General features: G+C 55.3%; 5 protein-coding genes across 5 annotated transcripts; 2 read left to right on the top strand and 3 right to left on the bottom strand.

Moving 5' to 3' along the window:
- Positions 1-743: 743 nt before the first annotated feature.
- On the bottom strand, positions 744-3,314 carry SPBR_02365 (short chain dehydrogenase reductase; the record flags this gene model as incomplete). Its single annotated transcript, XM_040760668.1, has 1 exon — positions 744-3,314. The coding sequence occupies one exon, from the start codon at positions 3,312-3,314 to the stop codon at positions 744-746; it is 2,571 nt and encodes an 856-aa protein (XP_040620394.1).
- Positions 3,315-5,210: 1,896 nt separating this feature from the next.
- SPBR_09116 (proton-dependent oligopeptide transporter, POT family) lies at positions 5,211-7,084 on the bottom strand (the record flags this gene model as incomplete). The annotated part of the gene is made up of 2 exons (XM_040767242.1): positions 5,211-6,972; positions 7,026-7,084. The coding sequence occupies 2 exons, from the start codon at positions 7,082-7,084 to the stop codon at positions 5,211-5,213; spliced, it is 1,821 nt and encodes a 606-aa protein (XP_040620393.1).
- Positions 7,085-8,283: 1,199 nt separating this feature from the next.
- On the top strand, positions 8,284-9,438 carry SPBR_02942 (uncharacterized protein; the record flags this gene model as incomplete). The annotated part of the gene is made up of 1 exon (XM_040761245.1): positions 8,284-9,438. The coding sequence occupies one exon, from the start codon at positions 8,284-8,286 to the stop codon at positions 9,436-9,438; it is 1,155 nt and encodes a 384-aa protein (XP_040620392.1).
- A 408-nt stretch (positions 9,439-9,846) lies between these two features.
- Positions 9,847-10,541, bottom strand: SPBR_03230 (2Fe-2S iron-sulfur cluster binding protein domain protein; the record flags this gene model as incomplete). Its single annotated transcript, XM_040761533.1, has 2 exons — positions 9,847-10,207; positions 10,276-10,541. 2 exons carry the CDS (start codon positions 10,539-10,541, stop codon positions 9,847-9,849), a joined length of 627 nt encoding a protein of 208 aa, XP_040620391.1.
- Positions 10,542-11,405: 864 nt separating this feature from the next.
- SPBR_02644 (mitochondrial fusion protein) lies at positions 11,406-13,122 on the top strand (the record flags this gene model as incomplete). The annotated part of the gene is made up of 2 exons (XM_040760947.1): positions 11,406-11,867; positions 11,950-13,122. The coding sequence occupies 2 exons, from the start codon at positions 11,406-11,408 to the stop codon at positions 13,120-13,122; spliced, it is 1,635 nt and encodes a 544-aa protein (XP_040620390.1).
- Positions 13,123-13,760: the final 638 nt, after the last annotated feature.

Genomic DNA, 13,760 nt, shown 5'->3' with positions numbered 1-13,760 from the left:
AGGTATTGTAGTCTGAAAGGTAAGATGCACTCTACAAGCGACTTGAATGGGATACAGAAGAGAACACAAAGGAAAGGAAAGATCAAGACAGCTTCGGACAGAACCAACACTTCTGTCAACTCTTATAGAAACAAATTCCTTCGTCCTGAATCCCACGTCGGACGTCGGACATATGCCCGTTGTCTCTCGGAGCCATGCCCATTTGCCATTATGCCAACCCATCCAGGGATTCAAAGGATCGAATGATATGCGCCCGCCTCAAACCGCATGCATAATAGTTGGTTGTCCTTTGTCAACCGGTAGTGGCCATGACGCGGCTTCGCAGCGGGAAGTGTAAGTGAGCTGCTGTAGGTCGGGCTCTTTGTTAGTGGAACCTGGGGCCTTATTTTATCGCCGAGCCGTCCCGCAGCAAAGACTGCACGTAGGCGATTTAAATCCGAAGACAGGGCGACTTCCGACTCGCAGGACACTTTCATCTGCCGTTTTCTCCTGCTATGCTTCCATAATAAGACTGTATGGTGTACTATCAGCGTCCCCTTGCCGGACAATAAATCAAGGCGGAGCTCGGGCGCATGCATCATAGGGTAATTGTTTTCAGTATATTAGGAAAGACATGATTACAGCGGTGACAACTTGGTCTCATATCCCTTTTGTGTTTACACAGTGCCAGACTCCGGTTTTCAGTTGCCAAGCATCTTTCTCTTCTGTTTCTCCCGCAGCTACACCGACTCTGTACTGCACCGCTACAGAATGTACACGGCCAGCCGCGAGTCATACACGTCGCTCTTGTTGATCTGCACGTCCTTCTTGTGGAAGTCATGAAGCATGAGCCAGCAGATCATCCGGAACGTCAGCGTGAACCAAATGTTCTCAATATCACGCACCGTCGTCGGCCGCGTGAACGTGTCCTTCTCGCGCTCCCGCGCGGCCACCGCCGCGTTGGCGCCGGTGGTCGACTGGCCTGGGGGCGCTTCGCGCGAGGCCGTGGGCGAAGACGGTGACTCCACAGGTGACTCTGGTGACGCAACAGCGGGCGAAGCCGTGGATGGAGCGGTCGACGATGATACAGTGGCCGATATCGAGGCCGCCGCCGACGACAGGGCAGACACAGCAGCCACCAGCGGATTCGTCGACTTGGCGGATGCGGAGGCACTACCAGACTCCGTCTCAGCCACCTCGGCAAGCGCCGACAGCCCCGACGAGTCTTGGCGTGCGAGCTCAATCGCTGTCTCCCGGCCCCGGCGTACCTGGGTATACGTTGACAACGCGTCAGGAATTGGAACCGCCGCGATCCGCTTGCGGATAAAGGTGACGTAGAGACGCATGAGCAGACGGTGGCGCAAGGTCCACGACGCCGTGTCGATGCTGTGCAGTGGGATGTACTGTTCGTTGTAGTACTCGGTGTTGTCGGACGGCGGCGTGTACGTGTGCGGTGTCTGGGCGGCATGCGGCTCGTGCCGGCCGCGGCCATGGTGGGCTGCGGGTGACGACTGGTTGCCGCCACGCTGCCGAGGACCTCCCACGCTGGGCACGGGCGTGTCGTGCGGTTCGTCGTCGGGGCTATATGGGCGAGAATTGAGGTAGCAGAGTACCTCCTGTAGGTGCAGGGCAAAGACGTGCTGCACGAGGTCGTAGTTGCGCTCCAAGAACAGGTCACACCGCTTGATCGCATGGTGCAGTGTCTCCAAGTAGCGCGGGAACGTCTCGCGAGCCTGTACGTCGGGACAAAGTTGGCGCTGGTGTTTTGCGAGGGCCACGGCGTTGGGGTCCGGTATGACGCCCATGCGAATCAGTGTCTTCGTTGTGCGGTGCCGGAATCTCTGAAGGCGACGGGAGAGGGCCGATGGCTGGGCCGGCTTGGCGCGAGGAGGGCCCCGCTTGCGCAAGGCATGGTTGCGAGCGTCGGCCATCTTCTTAACTTCGGCCGTCTTGCGCTGGTCAGCCTGGAAAATGTCATTGCGACGCTTGACGATGGCGTCCTCCGTCGCCGCGGCGATGACAGAATCGATTTCCTTGCGGAGACTGGAAAGACGCGAGCCGCGCGGTAACAGATTTTCCTCCACATTGGCCTCATCCAGCGACCGGCCCAAGGCTTGCATCAAGCCCACGAGCGAAAATGCAGACTTGTTCCACGTAAAATAGGTTGGGTTCGGAAGCATCGTAAAAGCGGTGTGGTGGATTTGCATAGCCTCGCCGACCATGCCCAGCATCTCAAAGGTGACGGGGAACAAATGCGAGTAGCGTGTGTTCTCATTGCCGAGGCGGAAGTAGTTGACCGTGTTCGTGTTGCAGCCAAAGGACACGAGGGTCTCGGCGACTTCGGCGGGCGTGCCCAGCTGCAGCGTGCCCTCGTCTTTCGGCTCGTCCGTGTAGAGCGGTGTCTTGATGCCGGCCTGGAAGATGGTCGGGCAGAAGCCAAAGCACAGCTGCTTGACGCTGTCGTGCGGCACGATGCGGTTCTCCTGGAACCAAGTCTTGCCGACCTTCTCAAATGTAAACGCAACACCAAGGTTCGGCACCAAAGACCCAGTCACGAGGAAGCCGTTGCCCTGTGCGCGGTACAGGTTTTTGCTCCGGTCAAACTCCTTCCAGTAGATGCCAAGCATTGCCATGATTTCGACCATGTGACACATGGCCGTAGTCGCATAGGGCTTCTTCAGGCCGTCGGGCATTGTGTCCCACGACCGCGTCTTCTCCTGCATGCCCACCGCCATGGTGTGGCGGTCTTGCGCTTCCTCGGGCGCAATCGGCACGTAGGGAGTGCAGATGCGTTCCTGCCACTCACGCGATTCACGCTCCATGCGCTGAATCGCCATGAGGAGCGCAAGCCAGGTGGTCATCTCGTTGTCGGCGGTGTGGATCGTATCGCGCGTGTCGGTGCCCTTGAGCTTGGCCCTCTGCTTGATATCAAACTCTTCTGGCGTCCACGTGTGCGTCTTGCGGTAGTTTTCGACGGAACCGTCCATATATACAATCTCCTTTGTATCGTCGTCACCCAGCGGGCCATATGCGTTCTGTGGCGGCGCAACAAATATAACAGGTATCCGGAAGCGGACCTCGAAGCGAAATTGCGTTGCGATGAGCTTGCGTTTGGTAAATTTGGACCAGCCGCCAATGATCTTTTCGTTGCACGACGAGTAACCTTCGGCAGAGCTAAAGTACTGTTGCAGAGCCTGGAGAACGGCAATGATCAGGGCGACGATGGAAATGGCCAGCGCGGCGATGGCGATAATCAACTCAGAGCTGCCACCCGACTGGCCGGAGCCGCCGCCTGAATCGGCTGCCGATGTGCTGTTCGTGCTGTTGCTTGACATGGTCGCAGTGGCTTAAATTGAAGGTGAAACCATACGAATTGCCGGTGGACAGTGTTGCCAGGTGCGGGAAAGGAGGGATACCGTGATACTGTGATGCTGGATGCTGTTTCCCGATAACATCACAATGCCACGGCGAAGAGGAGTTTGTGAAGGGTAGCCTATTTGGGGTTGAGACAAAACGAAGTTCTGAAGATTCGATGTGGGAGAAGAACACTCATGTCGTCTTCTTCTCTTGCTTTTCTATGGTGAAAATCGCCAGGGCCAGACTACCAGAGAGGGCATCTCAGAGAGTTTTGTACGGAGTGCTCCGTACTCGGGCTATTATTTGATCCCCGAACGCGTCGCCATTCTCCAACAGCCGCCTGCCGGCCTCCCCAACCCTGTTTCGCCAACTGCCCACTGATCCTGGTGCCGCGACGGATGGTGGATCTTGTTTACTTCGTAGTGATTCGCCGCGTTGGTAGGTCGAGCAGGGGCCTCCCAGCAAGAGGCTCTGTGGGGAACGGGAAGGGGGCGTGGTAAGAACCTTGGGAAGGATCCCAACCTTGGCCTCACAAATTGGTGCCGGGAAAGGGGGGGAGGGGTTCGAAAATTTGTCACAGCGTGAAGCGGACTGATGACACCCTACTGCTGACAGGCTGCATGGGGCTGAAGACGAAAAGGTTGAAAAACGCGACCCAAAAGGATTTGCACCTGCAAGAGGCGGCCACTTCATTTCCGCATCGAGTCTTGGCACTGCTCAAGGGACAATACATGCTAGTCATGCAGGATCAAAGAGTGGTCTGAAAGGGAATTGCTGATAAGATACGTTTCATAGCTCGAGCCCGCGTCTGTTTGGACGACTGCTATTTGGTGTTTTCGGTTTGTCAAATCTGCACCTGATGTTTTTCCAGATAGTCAACAATAGGCGACCCGCACAGCCCACTGACAGTTCTAGGCTTACAAAACCTGGTGTCCATATATTGCCTTGTTTTGAAAAGGCTCAGGGCCTTTGCTGGCCTGTTAAACGGGTCGCAACAGTTTATTGGCTGGTGTAGAGCTTGGCGTCGAGCCGGAGATTGGAGGAGCTGCGCTTTTGAGAGCACTGCCTCCCGAATGTGCTCAAGTGTCCAAGGCGGCAGTTCGAAATTGGTGGTGTCCGAGGGCTGAGCTTGGCTCTCGAATGGCGCTTGAATAGTGTTGAGACGGCGTCGGAAATCGTCTGGATGGGAAGTTCCGTCCCGAGCCTCATGGATGGAATGTGAAGACAAAAGAGTGTGGATGCGAAATGGGAGAAGCTGAAGACCGGACGCGGGTTGGCCTGTTTCTAATAATAATAATAAAAAGGAGTTTCGCATGTCTCAAGCATAGGAAGGAGCGAAAGACACACCAATGAGGCGAAAATAAGAGACGAAAAGAGAAGGAACAGAAAGGATTAAGAGGTGTACGAAGGCAGGAACGGCACACTACACCTCGTAGCAACCAGGAAGGATCGAACGACAACCATGAAACCAGGAAATAGGCACCGTGTATTCACGGGTTCACTAGGGAGGAAAGAACAAAGTGTGCGCCGAAAACGAAACGTACCATACCCTTGTTCCATGCTGCCGTTCTGCCTTTGATGTTCCCTGAGTGGCTCTTTGGAGTCCTTCACACCAACAACACAAAGTTTAAATTTTCCAAGGCCATTATTTTGCAGCCTAACCCGCGACAGCAGCGTTACAGTCGTAGTCGGGATGCGGCTCTTAACGTTCAGCTGTCCGCTTTGGTCTCAGTGGTACAATTTAGTTGTTTTATTGGTTCTATTATTGGCACACAAATACATTTTCAATAGTGTGAAACCATTTGAAAAGAGAGAGAGAGAGAGAAAAGGAGAGGACAAAAACGCTGAAGTGTCATGTGCTCTGCGCCACCTCGTTAAATAACCTCATTCGCCGTCTCGTTGGCTTGCTGCTGCATCTCTGCTGGTGAGACACCATTGAGCACCCCGTTGGGCAGCATATTCAAGTGGTCCTCCTTCTGGTCGAGGCCGCGGAACGTGAACCAGAAGCCCGTACCTACGACGGCGGCCAGCACGGCTGTGGCACCGTAGTTCCAGACCAGATTGGGGTCTGAGGACAGAGCGACAAAGGCAAAGCCCAGGGCGGTCGAAATGGCGTTCATCGATAGCGAGACGGCCTGGACCATGGACCGCATGTTCTTGGGGGCCTTGGACTGGGCGTACTCGAGGCAGGTCGTGGAAATCAAAATCTCGGCGAGCGACAGCAGTGCATAGGCGCCGCCCTGCGCCCAGACGCTAATGTTCACGTTGGCACAGCGCTCGCCACTGGGCAGCTTGCCAGACGCATACTTGCCGCACTCACTCTCCCTGTAAATGAAGTACTGCAGGGGGGCGGCATAGGCCATGGCAGCTCTGGCAACGGCGTAGCCGACGGCAATCTTCTTGATGGGCGTGAAGTGGATGCGGAAGCGGCGCAGCAGCGGGTAGACGGCCTCGTTGAGCAGCAGGATCAAGACAACGAGCGACACGGACTCGATGGCCAGCAGTGCGTCGTTGGGCACGCCGTCCAGGCGCATCACGGCGGCCTGCGAGATCAGGTTGCTTGTCATCTGGTTGTAGCACAGCCAGAAGAAGGGCATCCATGCAAACACGGCGCAGGCCTTGGCACCACGCGCCACCTCGTCGACCCAGGCGTCGTCAAAGGTCATCCAGCTCGGGCGGTCCGCCGCGGCAATCTGCGACGGCTTGACGCGCTCCCAAAAGGTGCCGTCATTCAGGTTTCGGTAGGTTCTCACGGGGTTGGCGGACCAGCGTCCATGGTTGGCCAGCAAAAACAGCCGCAGAGCCTTGCTCAGCACCGATCCTTGCGGCGGCACACGCACGTACCGTTTGCGGCCGACCAGCACAATGGGCGGGCAGAGGCACAGCATGCAGGTCGGCAGCATAAAGGACAGCCAGAAGCCAACGCGCTTTTCCGCGTACACCATCCCGGCCTGGCCGAAGAGAGCGCCGATGTTGATGAACATGTAGAAATAGTGGAACACGCGCGACGATGTGACGGCTGGGTCGACAATTACTCGCTCACCCGTCTTGGGCAATACGCGGACAAACATGTGGGACGACACGGCCTGCTCGACGACCAGCGGGTTGATATTGGGCTTGAAGCCGCCCGTGCCGACGCCGATGATGAGCATTCTCAAGAGTAGGGCAGCCAGGGAACCCGTGGCTGGCGTTTGCTTGAGGAGTGGCGGCAGCCCAGCGACGAGCAGGATGCCGTGGCCGATGATGTCGATGCCAAGCGCCAGAGCCACGGTCCGGAAGCGGCCCAAGTAGGTGTCGGCGACATAGGCTCCAAACAGGGGCATAAAGTACTGCCAGAAGACGTTGAAGGTGGTGATAGCGGTCGCGGCGCGCTGCCCAAAGCCCATGGCACCCGGCTGGCCATGAAGAGCAGCGCCCGTGAGAGATCCAGCGGGCATCGGCCATTGCACAAAATTTGTGACGACGACCATCACACCATAGTAGGAGAAGCGCTCGCAGAACTCGATGACCGTCATGGTGTAGATGCTGAGGGGAATTTTGTCAGAGATGCGGCGGAGAGTCTTCAGCTCCTCCTCTGTGGGATAGGGGCCGAGCGCATCGACAGGTTCGCCATTCTCGTTACCGTTATCGGTGCGTCTGAGGTCAACATCGACAAAGGACGCATAGTGATAATGTTGCTGGTTTTGGACGCTGCAATCGACGGTTGCAGTTCAGCAGCCGTGTCGCCGGAGGGAATATTTTCAGACATATTGACGTATGAATAGACTGGTAGGTCCACTTAGATAATAACACTAGACAGGAGCAAGCCGTGAACGGATATAATGTGCGGCGAAATGGCACGGGAAGCAGATGGGAAGAAGATATTGAGGAGATGATACGACAGCCAGCCCAGGGCGCTGATGCATTGCTGTTCATCTGACCTTTCTTAGGTCATCGTGAGACGTATTGAAGGCCATGGTGATATCTGGTCTATATTTGTCTAATGTATTTTGTGTATTTCTGTGTTGCTGCTGAGTGAGTGAAGTCGAGTTGGTGACGTTGGTACATGGTGGAGGATTACGAAATACAACACGTTATTAATGACCAGACGGATGAAACCTCTCTTAAAGTAGAAGACGTACTTTTCAACATATGTTAATGGTATAGTATAAGAGAAAAACGTGGGAGAGATGGTGTATGGAGTTGGTCGAAGCAAAAGACTGGGAAAATATTTTATAAGTTAAGTTATAACAAATCAGAAATAATCTAATATAATTTACAGAAATTAAAGATATTACATACACGAAAAATAATAACTTTTATTTTATTTCCCCCGTATCATCCCATTGACATTACAAATATGTTGCTTTTTTCAATCTTCAACTCTTCCACTAAACTCGTTATCTCTTCATATACCAAAGTATCTTGTGGATTTATTGTCGTGACTTGTGCGGAACGGCACGACATACGGGTAATGAGACCAAAGACACAGCAGTGAAGGCATTGTCATTCCTCGCAGCGCTGCTGGGCGCGCCGACCTTGGCCAACTTGACCTTTCTCTTGACGGGCTCCGAAGTAGCGCTTGACAAATCGCCACAGCTTTTGTATATAGTCGCGTTTCCTGGAGAAGACATTGCGTTGAAATTAAACAGGAATCTGCTCTTTCCAAATATATCAAAACAAAATATTGTGAAGAAGGAAGTCGCGACCTGCTTTGCGTCGACGTTGGGAGCAGTGACATAAAAGTGGAGACATCATGAAAGAGTGCACACCGCCTAAGCCGCTTACAGAACTTTGGGCGGGATTCTGCCGTCTGTATCTACACTATCTAAAAAAAAGTTTACAGCAGCCCGTGTACCATCAAATCGCGTAAAAACGAAAGTTGCACCGAGCAGACAGCGACGACTCGACCTAATTCCATTCAATTCAGGCACTTCTCTCTCACGACTACACATACACATACACACAATGTCTGGCGCGGTCTCAAGAAAACGGCGCGGCGACGAGGTCCAGGCCTCCCGGCTAAAGAACGACCGGTTCCAGAAGAAGCGGAAGCGGCAACAGAGTGCCTACCACAGCGACTCAGACTCGATCGAGGGCGGCGACAGCGACAATGACAACAACGACCTCAAGGCACCGACAAGTCTGGGACTCGAGGGAGGCGACGATGACGGCAGCGAAGACGGCTTCCAGGCGGTCGACCTGCTGGACTCGGACGAAGAGAACCTGGATGCTTTGGCCGACGACGGAGCCACGTCGGACGAGAATGACGAGATGGACCTTGACGGTGTGGACGACGACAGTGAGGACGGTGAAGACGACAGTGACTCGCTCGACTCATTGAGTGACGGCGGCAGCGCCCAGAAGACAAAGAAGAAGGAGCCGAAGAAGACGAGTCCGACCAAAGCCAAGGGCAAGCTGGCAGTGTCACAACGTGGCGTCCCTGCCGCACGAGACGCACCAACCGACTCAGAGGGCGATGACGACGATGACGACGATGACGATGAGGAGGATGACAACGCCTATGGCAGCGGCGACGACGACAGCGACAACGTCGGCGACGGCGCTCGTGGCGCGCCCAAGTCGAAGCGCAACGACCCGGCCACTTTTGCCACCTCCCTGTCCAAGATTCTCGGCACAAAACTGTCGTCCACCCGCCGTGCGGATCCCGTGCTGGCCCGCAGTGCTGACGCCCGCGAGTCGAGCCGCCGTGTCGTCGATGCCGGCCTGGAAGAGAAGGCCCGTCGGCAGATGCGTCTGGAGAAGCGTGCCGCGCTGGAGCGGGGACGTGTCAAGGACGTGCTGATTGCCACGGCACGGCCACAGGTCGAAGGTGCGGACGCTGACAAGGTCGACACCACCGTGGGTGAGACAACAACGACCATTCTGGCGACGGAGCGCCGGCTGCGCAAGGTGGCGCAGCGCGGTGTGGTGCAGCTGTTCAACGCGGTGCGCGCTGCGCAAGTCAAGGCTGCACAGGCCAGGAAGCAGGCCAAGGCGGAGGGAATAATTGGCATGGACAAACGCGAGGCCAAGGTGACGGACATGAGCCGCAAGGGCTTCTTGGACCTAATCGCGTCGGGCGGTGGTGGGTTAAAAAAGGGAGGTCTGGAGGAGGCGTAGCATGCTCCCGGTGTTATTTCTGTTATTTCTGTTATTTCTTATTCTTTTTCTTCTTGTTTTTGAATTCTCCCATTTTGCATAGTTCCTGTTGTTCTCATAAAGATCTTGCATGCATGCATGCATGGAATACAGGCATGACGGTTTTATTCATTCATTTGGTTTCGTTTGATTTCGTTTTGCTCGTCCTGTCCGGTTCCTGATTCCTGGTTTTGTTTCCTGGATGAGTTGCGTTTGTCCACGGGCCTGCCCCCGTCGCTTCCTAATCGTCAGGGTATTCTATAGTCATACAAATGCTTTTCCTCCGCTGTCAACCGACATCCGATCGGCCCCAGACATCTCTAACCGACAAAATGACCAGGGGTCTACATGATTCATATCCATATACAATGCTCTCTCTTATACTGTCCACTACCCACTCGCCGACTTGGCCTGGAAGTCGCTCGCCTGCAGGTTCCGTGTCATCGACGGCAGACGCACCACCAGCCCGTCCAGGTCCTTGGTCATCACCACTTGGCATCCCAGCCGGCTCGTCTCCGTCAGCCCAAACGCCAGGTCCAGCATGTCGTTCTCGTCGTCGTCTGGCTCGTTCATCTTGTCAAAGTACGCCTCGTCCTCCACAATCACGTGGCACGTCGAGCACGCACACGAGCCACCGCACGCGCCCTCCATCTCAAGGTCGTGTGCCTGTGCAATGTCGAGCAGGTTGTCGCCGGCCGCCACGGCCAGCTTGTGCTCGTCGCCGTCCTTGTCGATAAATGTAACGTACAGTCTGAAGAGTCAGTAGGGGAATTCAATTGGCCCGGAATCTCTGGAGGGCATTGGGAGGGGCAGACTGACTCCTCTCCCTCTTTCGGCTTGTGGATATGGCCGTGGGCGCGGACGGCGCTGGACGAGAAGGGCCGCGCGCTGCACTGAACGCTGCTCTGTCGTAGTGGCGAGGCACACAGGCTCGCAAACGCTGCCAGTGTGCGTGCCGGAGATCTCGGTGCCGGACGGGCCGTAGAGCTGAACTGGCGCAGAGCCGGCGCTGTGCGCGACGAGAAGGCGCAAGGGCCGGAGGCGAAGCGGGCGACGCCATGAGAAACCAATCGTGCTCTTGTCATGGTGGGAGAGGTTGTGAACGGAAAAAGGGAGGAAGATTTGGAAGAAGCAAGGGTCGTGGCGTGTGTCGAGCAGTTTAAAAAGGAAAGAGCCGTCGTCAGCCGAAGTCGCTTTCTGCAGACGGTTGGATTTGGCTCAAAATTCTGACTCGGGACACTGTTAAAGGAAAGAGCAGAGGATTTGTCCGCCGTTGCGTCCGTCCTTCCTTTTCTGTCTTCTTCACCGTAATTTCGCTCTTTATTTTTCCCTTTATTTTTCTCGTCGTTTTGTACAACAGCAACAGACAATATGCAAATCCCTTGCAGAATGGAGTGAGCTGTCAACCAACAGATAATACGACGTGACAGGCGACATCAATCAACTTTTAGCATCGGTTTTTTTTCTTACTTCCTGTTTTCGCTACTCCGCGGGTTTTACAGGAGTCTTCCAGCCAATAGTGGCAGGGCAATTTCGACCAACCGTTTCCTGCCTAACGGCGCTGTAAATTTAGGTGTTCCAGCCGCCTCGTGGCGCCTGTGAGTGAAACCCTTTCGCTGTCTTTCGCTGGGCACATGCTCTTTATCTCCGACTTATGATCATGGATGGCAGGTGCAAACGGTGGCGTGGGCATGTGTGCCCCTCCTACCGCCTGCACTTTTTTAATTAGCTTTTTATTTTAGCAAAGTTTTAATGACATAATTCTGGGGCAGCAAGGAAGGAGCGGTGGCCAGACCATATTACTCCAACACTTTTTGGTGGGCATCGCCGCCAAACAAAGCATCTCGACACCTCAAAACAAGCTGATATGTCGACAATGTCTTGAGGCACAACCATCCGCCGACAAGACAGACGACATCAATTGCACATCGAATACAATATCGGCCAACATGGCGTCGCACGGCGAAGGGGTCAACCCCCTGCGGCCCTACTATATCCCACCGTCCATTGGCGACGACCTCTACGACCTAAGCACCAACGCGACTGCAAACGCTGCGTCTCCTCCATCCTATGGCCGCCAGCTGCCTCACGGCAACGGCACCTCGCCCTATTCGCACAAGGCGCGCGATATTTTTGCCGATCTTGACTACAAGGATTACCTTTCTGAGCCGTCGCCGTCCGTCGTGCAGTCTGCCAGGGATGTCGTTGACGAGCTGCTCTGGCGCTACACATCCGTGCTGATGGCACAGCCATTCGAGGTTGCAAAGACCATTCTGCAAGTCCGCAGCCAAGCACCGCTAGATGTCTTGGCACCCGAATCGGCCCTGCCGACGCCCGTGGTCAATACCGAGCAAGAGGCCGGCCGCCGGCAGCGGTCATTTGGCTATGATGGCAGCACAGCAGACGACCCGGTGCGTTTCAATTCACCCTTTCCCTCTTCATTTTCCTTTCCGGTCTGCCAGCTAACGTGATCTCCTGTTCCTCTACGTGCAGTTCAGCAACCACTTTGCCGACGACGACTCCGATCCCGACGAGCCCAGCTACTTTACCTCCAACGCCCCCAACACGTCATCTCCTCTCTACCCATTGCCGGCTCAGAGGCGCCGTGCTGCATCGCCATATGCGACCTCGCCCGGTGGTACGGCTAGGACACCTGGCGGGTCTGCTATGAATGGGGCATCTGTGGTTCTCGCCGAGAACCACCTGGTCCTCACCAAGCCCGACTCCATCCTCGAGGTCATTTCGCAGCTGTGGCAAAAAGAAGGCGCGTGGGGCGTTTGGAAGGGCACCAATGCCTCCTTTCTCTACACAGTGGTGCAGTCGCTTCTAGAGAACTGGTCGCGGAGTCTGCTCTGCGCCCTTTTCAACGTGCCGGACCTGGGTCTGAAGGACGACGTCGACCGTCTGATCGACGTTGCCTCGCCCTACCCCTGGGCGTCTCTCTTTGTGGCTGCCGCCGCCGCCGTTGCCACCGGCCTCATCCTGTCGCCGCTCGACCTCGTGCGCACGCGCCTCATCATCACACCCACCAGCCGCCAGCCGCGGCGCGCCTTGTCCCTCCTGCGCAGCCTGCCCTCCTACGTCTGCTCGCCCGTCCTCGTGCTGCCCACCATCCTGCACTCTCTCATCCACCCCGTCCTCACCCTGTCGACGCCGCTCGTGCTGCGCACCCGCTTCATGATCGACAAGGATGCGAGCCCCATGGCCTTTTCTATTGCCAAGTTTTGCTCGTCGTCCTTTGCACTGTTTGTCAAGCTGCCCATTGAGACGGTGCTGCGCCGCGGCCAGGCCGCTCTTGTGAGCTCGCCCGAGTACGTCCGCGCCCTGGGACCTGTGTTGAAGGCAAAGGCGCCTGGCGCGGCCCTCACCATGACCCCCATGGAGGCCATCTTCCCGCTCGGCGTCTACAAGGGCGTCGTCGGCACCATGACGCACATTGTCTGGGAGGAGGGCACATCCGCCGTGACCACGAGCGAGTCGCCATACAAGACAAAGGCCAACTCCAAGAGAAAGGCCAGCGGCGCCAACACCAAGGTCGCCGAGACCGTGTTCCGCCAGGGCCAGGGCGTTGAGGGCCTGTGGCGTGGCTGGAAGGTCAGCTGGTGGGGCCTTGTCGGGTTGTGGACCGCTGCTGCCGTTGGCCGTGGCGGTGACGGCGAGTTTTAGGGGGGCAATGGTTCCCGCGATAGGACGGAAAGGACCATGGCAGGGGACAACCTCGGGAAAAAGGTGATTGCCGAGTGAGGTACGACTTTATGAAAAAGGTTCACTGTTCTTGTTTTGTTGTCCTTTTTTTCTATCTGGCAAATGAAAGTTACGAAATCTCAGCTCTCGGTGGGAACGATACAGGACGTTTGGCTTTTGTTGTCCTTGTTTTTACGTCCCCCCCCCCTTTTCACCTTTTCTTGGTGTTTGATATTTCTCCCAAATCCTTTCCTGTTGGCTTTTGTTTATAGTTTTGACTTTGGGCCTCCATCTTCTTCACTCATCTTTGCATCCTCGTTTTAGATTTTTCAATGTCCAATACCCTCTTCATTTAAGCAAGTACGGTTGTTGATCAATAACTTTACATCCCGATATATGTGGTCGTTGCAAGTCGATGCTATATGTGAAAAATGCCGAGAGCAATACTTTTCAAACAGGATCGACATGGTAATAGCCCTACGCAAGATCGAGCACGGGACATTCCGACATGAGCAACTATTGGGATACGGCATCCATACAGCCAAGGGATGATCAAAATTTTCTCATTTTTTTTTGTTGATTCTCTCGCGGTAAACGCCAAATCCCATTTTTGAGACCCT

The sequence above is a fragment of the Sporothrix brasiliensis genome, assembly GCF_000820605.1.
Source record: "Sporothrix brasiliensis 5110 chromosome Unknown Cont17, whole genome shotgun sequence".
Taxonomy (NCBI): Eukaryota; Fungi; Ascomycota; class Sordariomycetes; order Ophiostomatales; family Ophiostomataceae; genus Sporothrix; species Sporothrix brasiliensis.
This window is presented reverse-complemented; position numbering and strand designations above follow the sequence as displayed.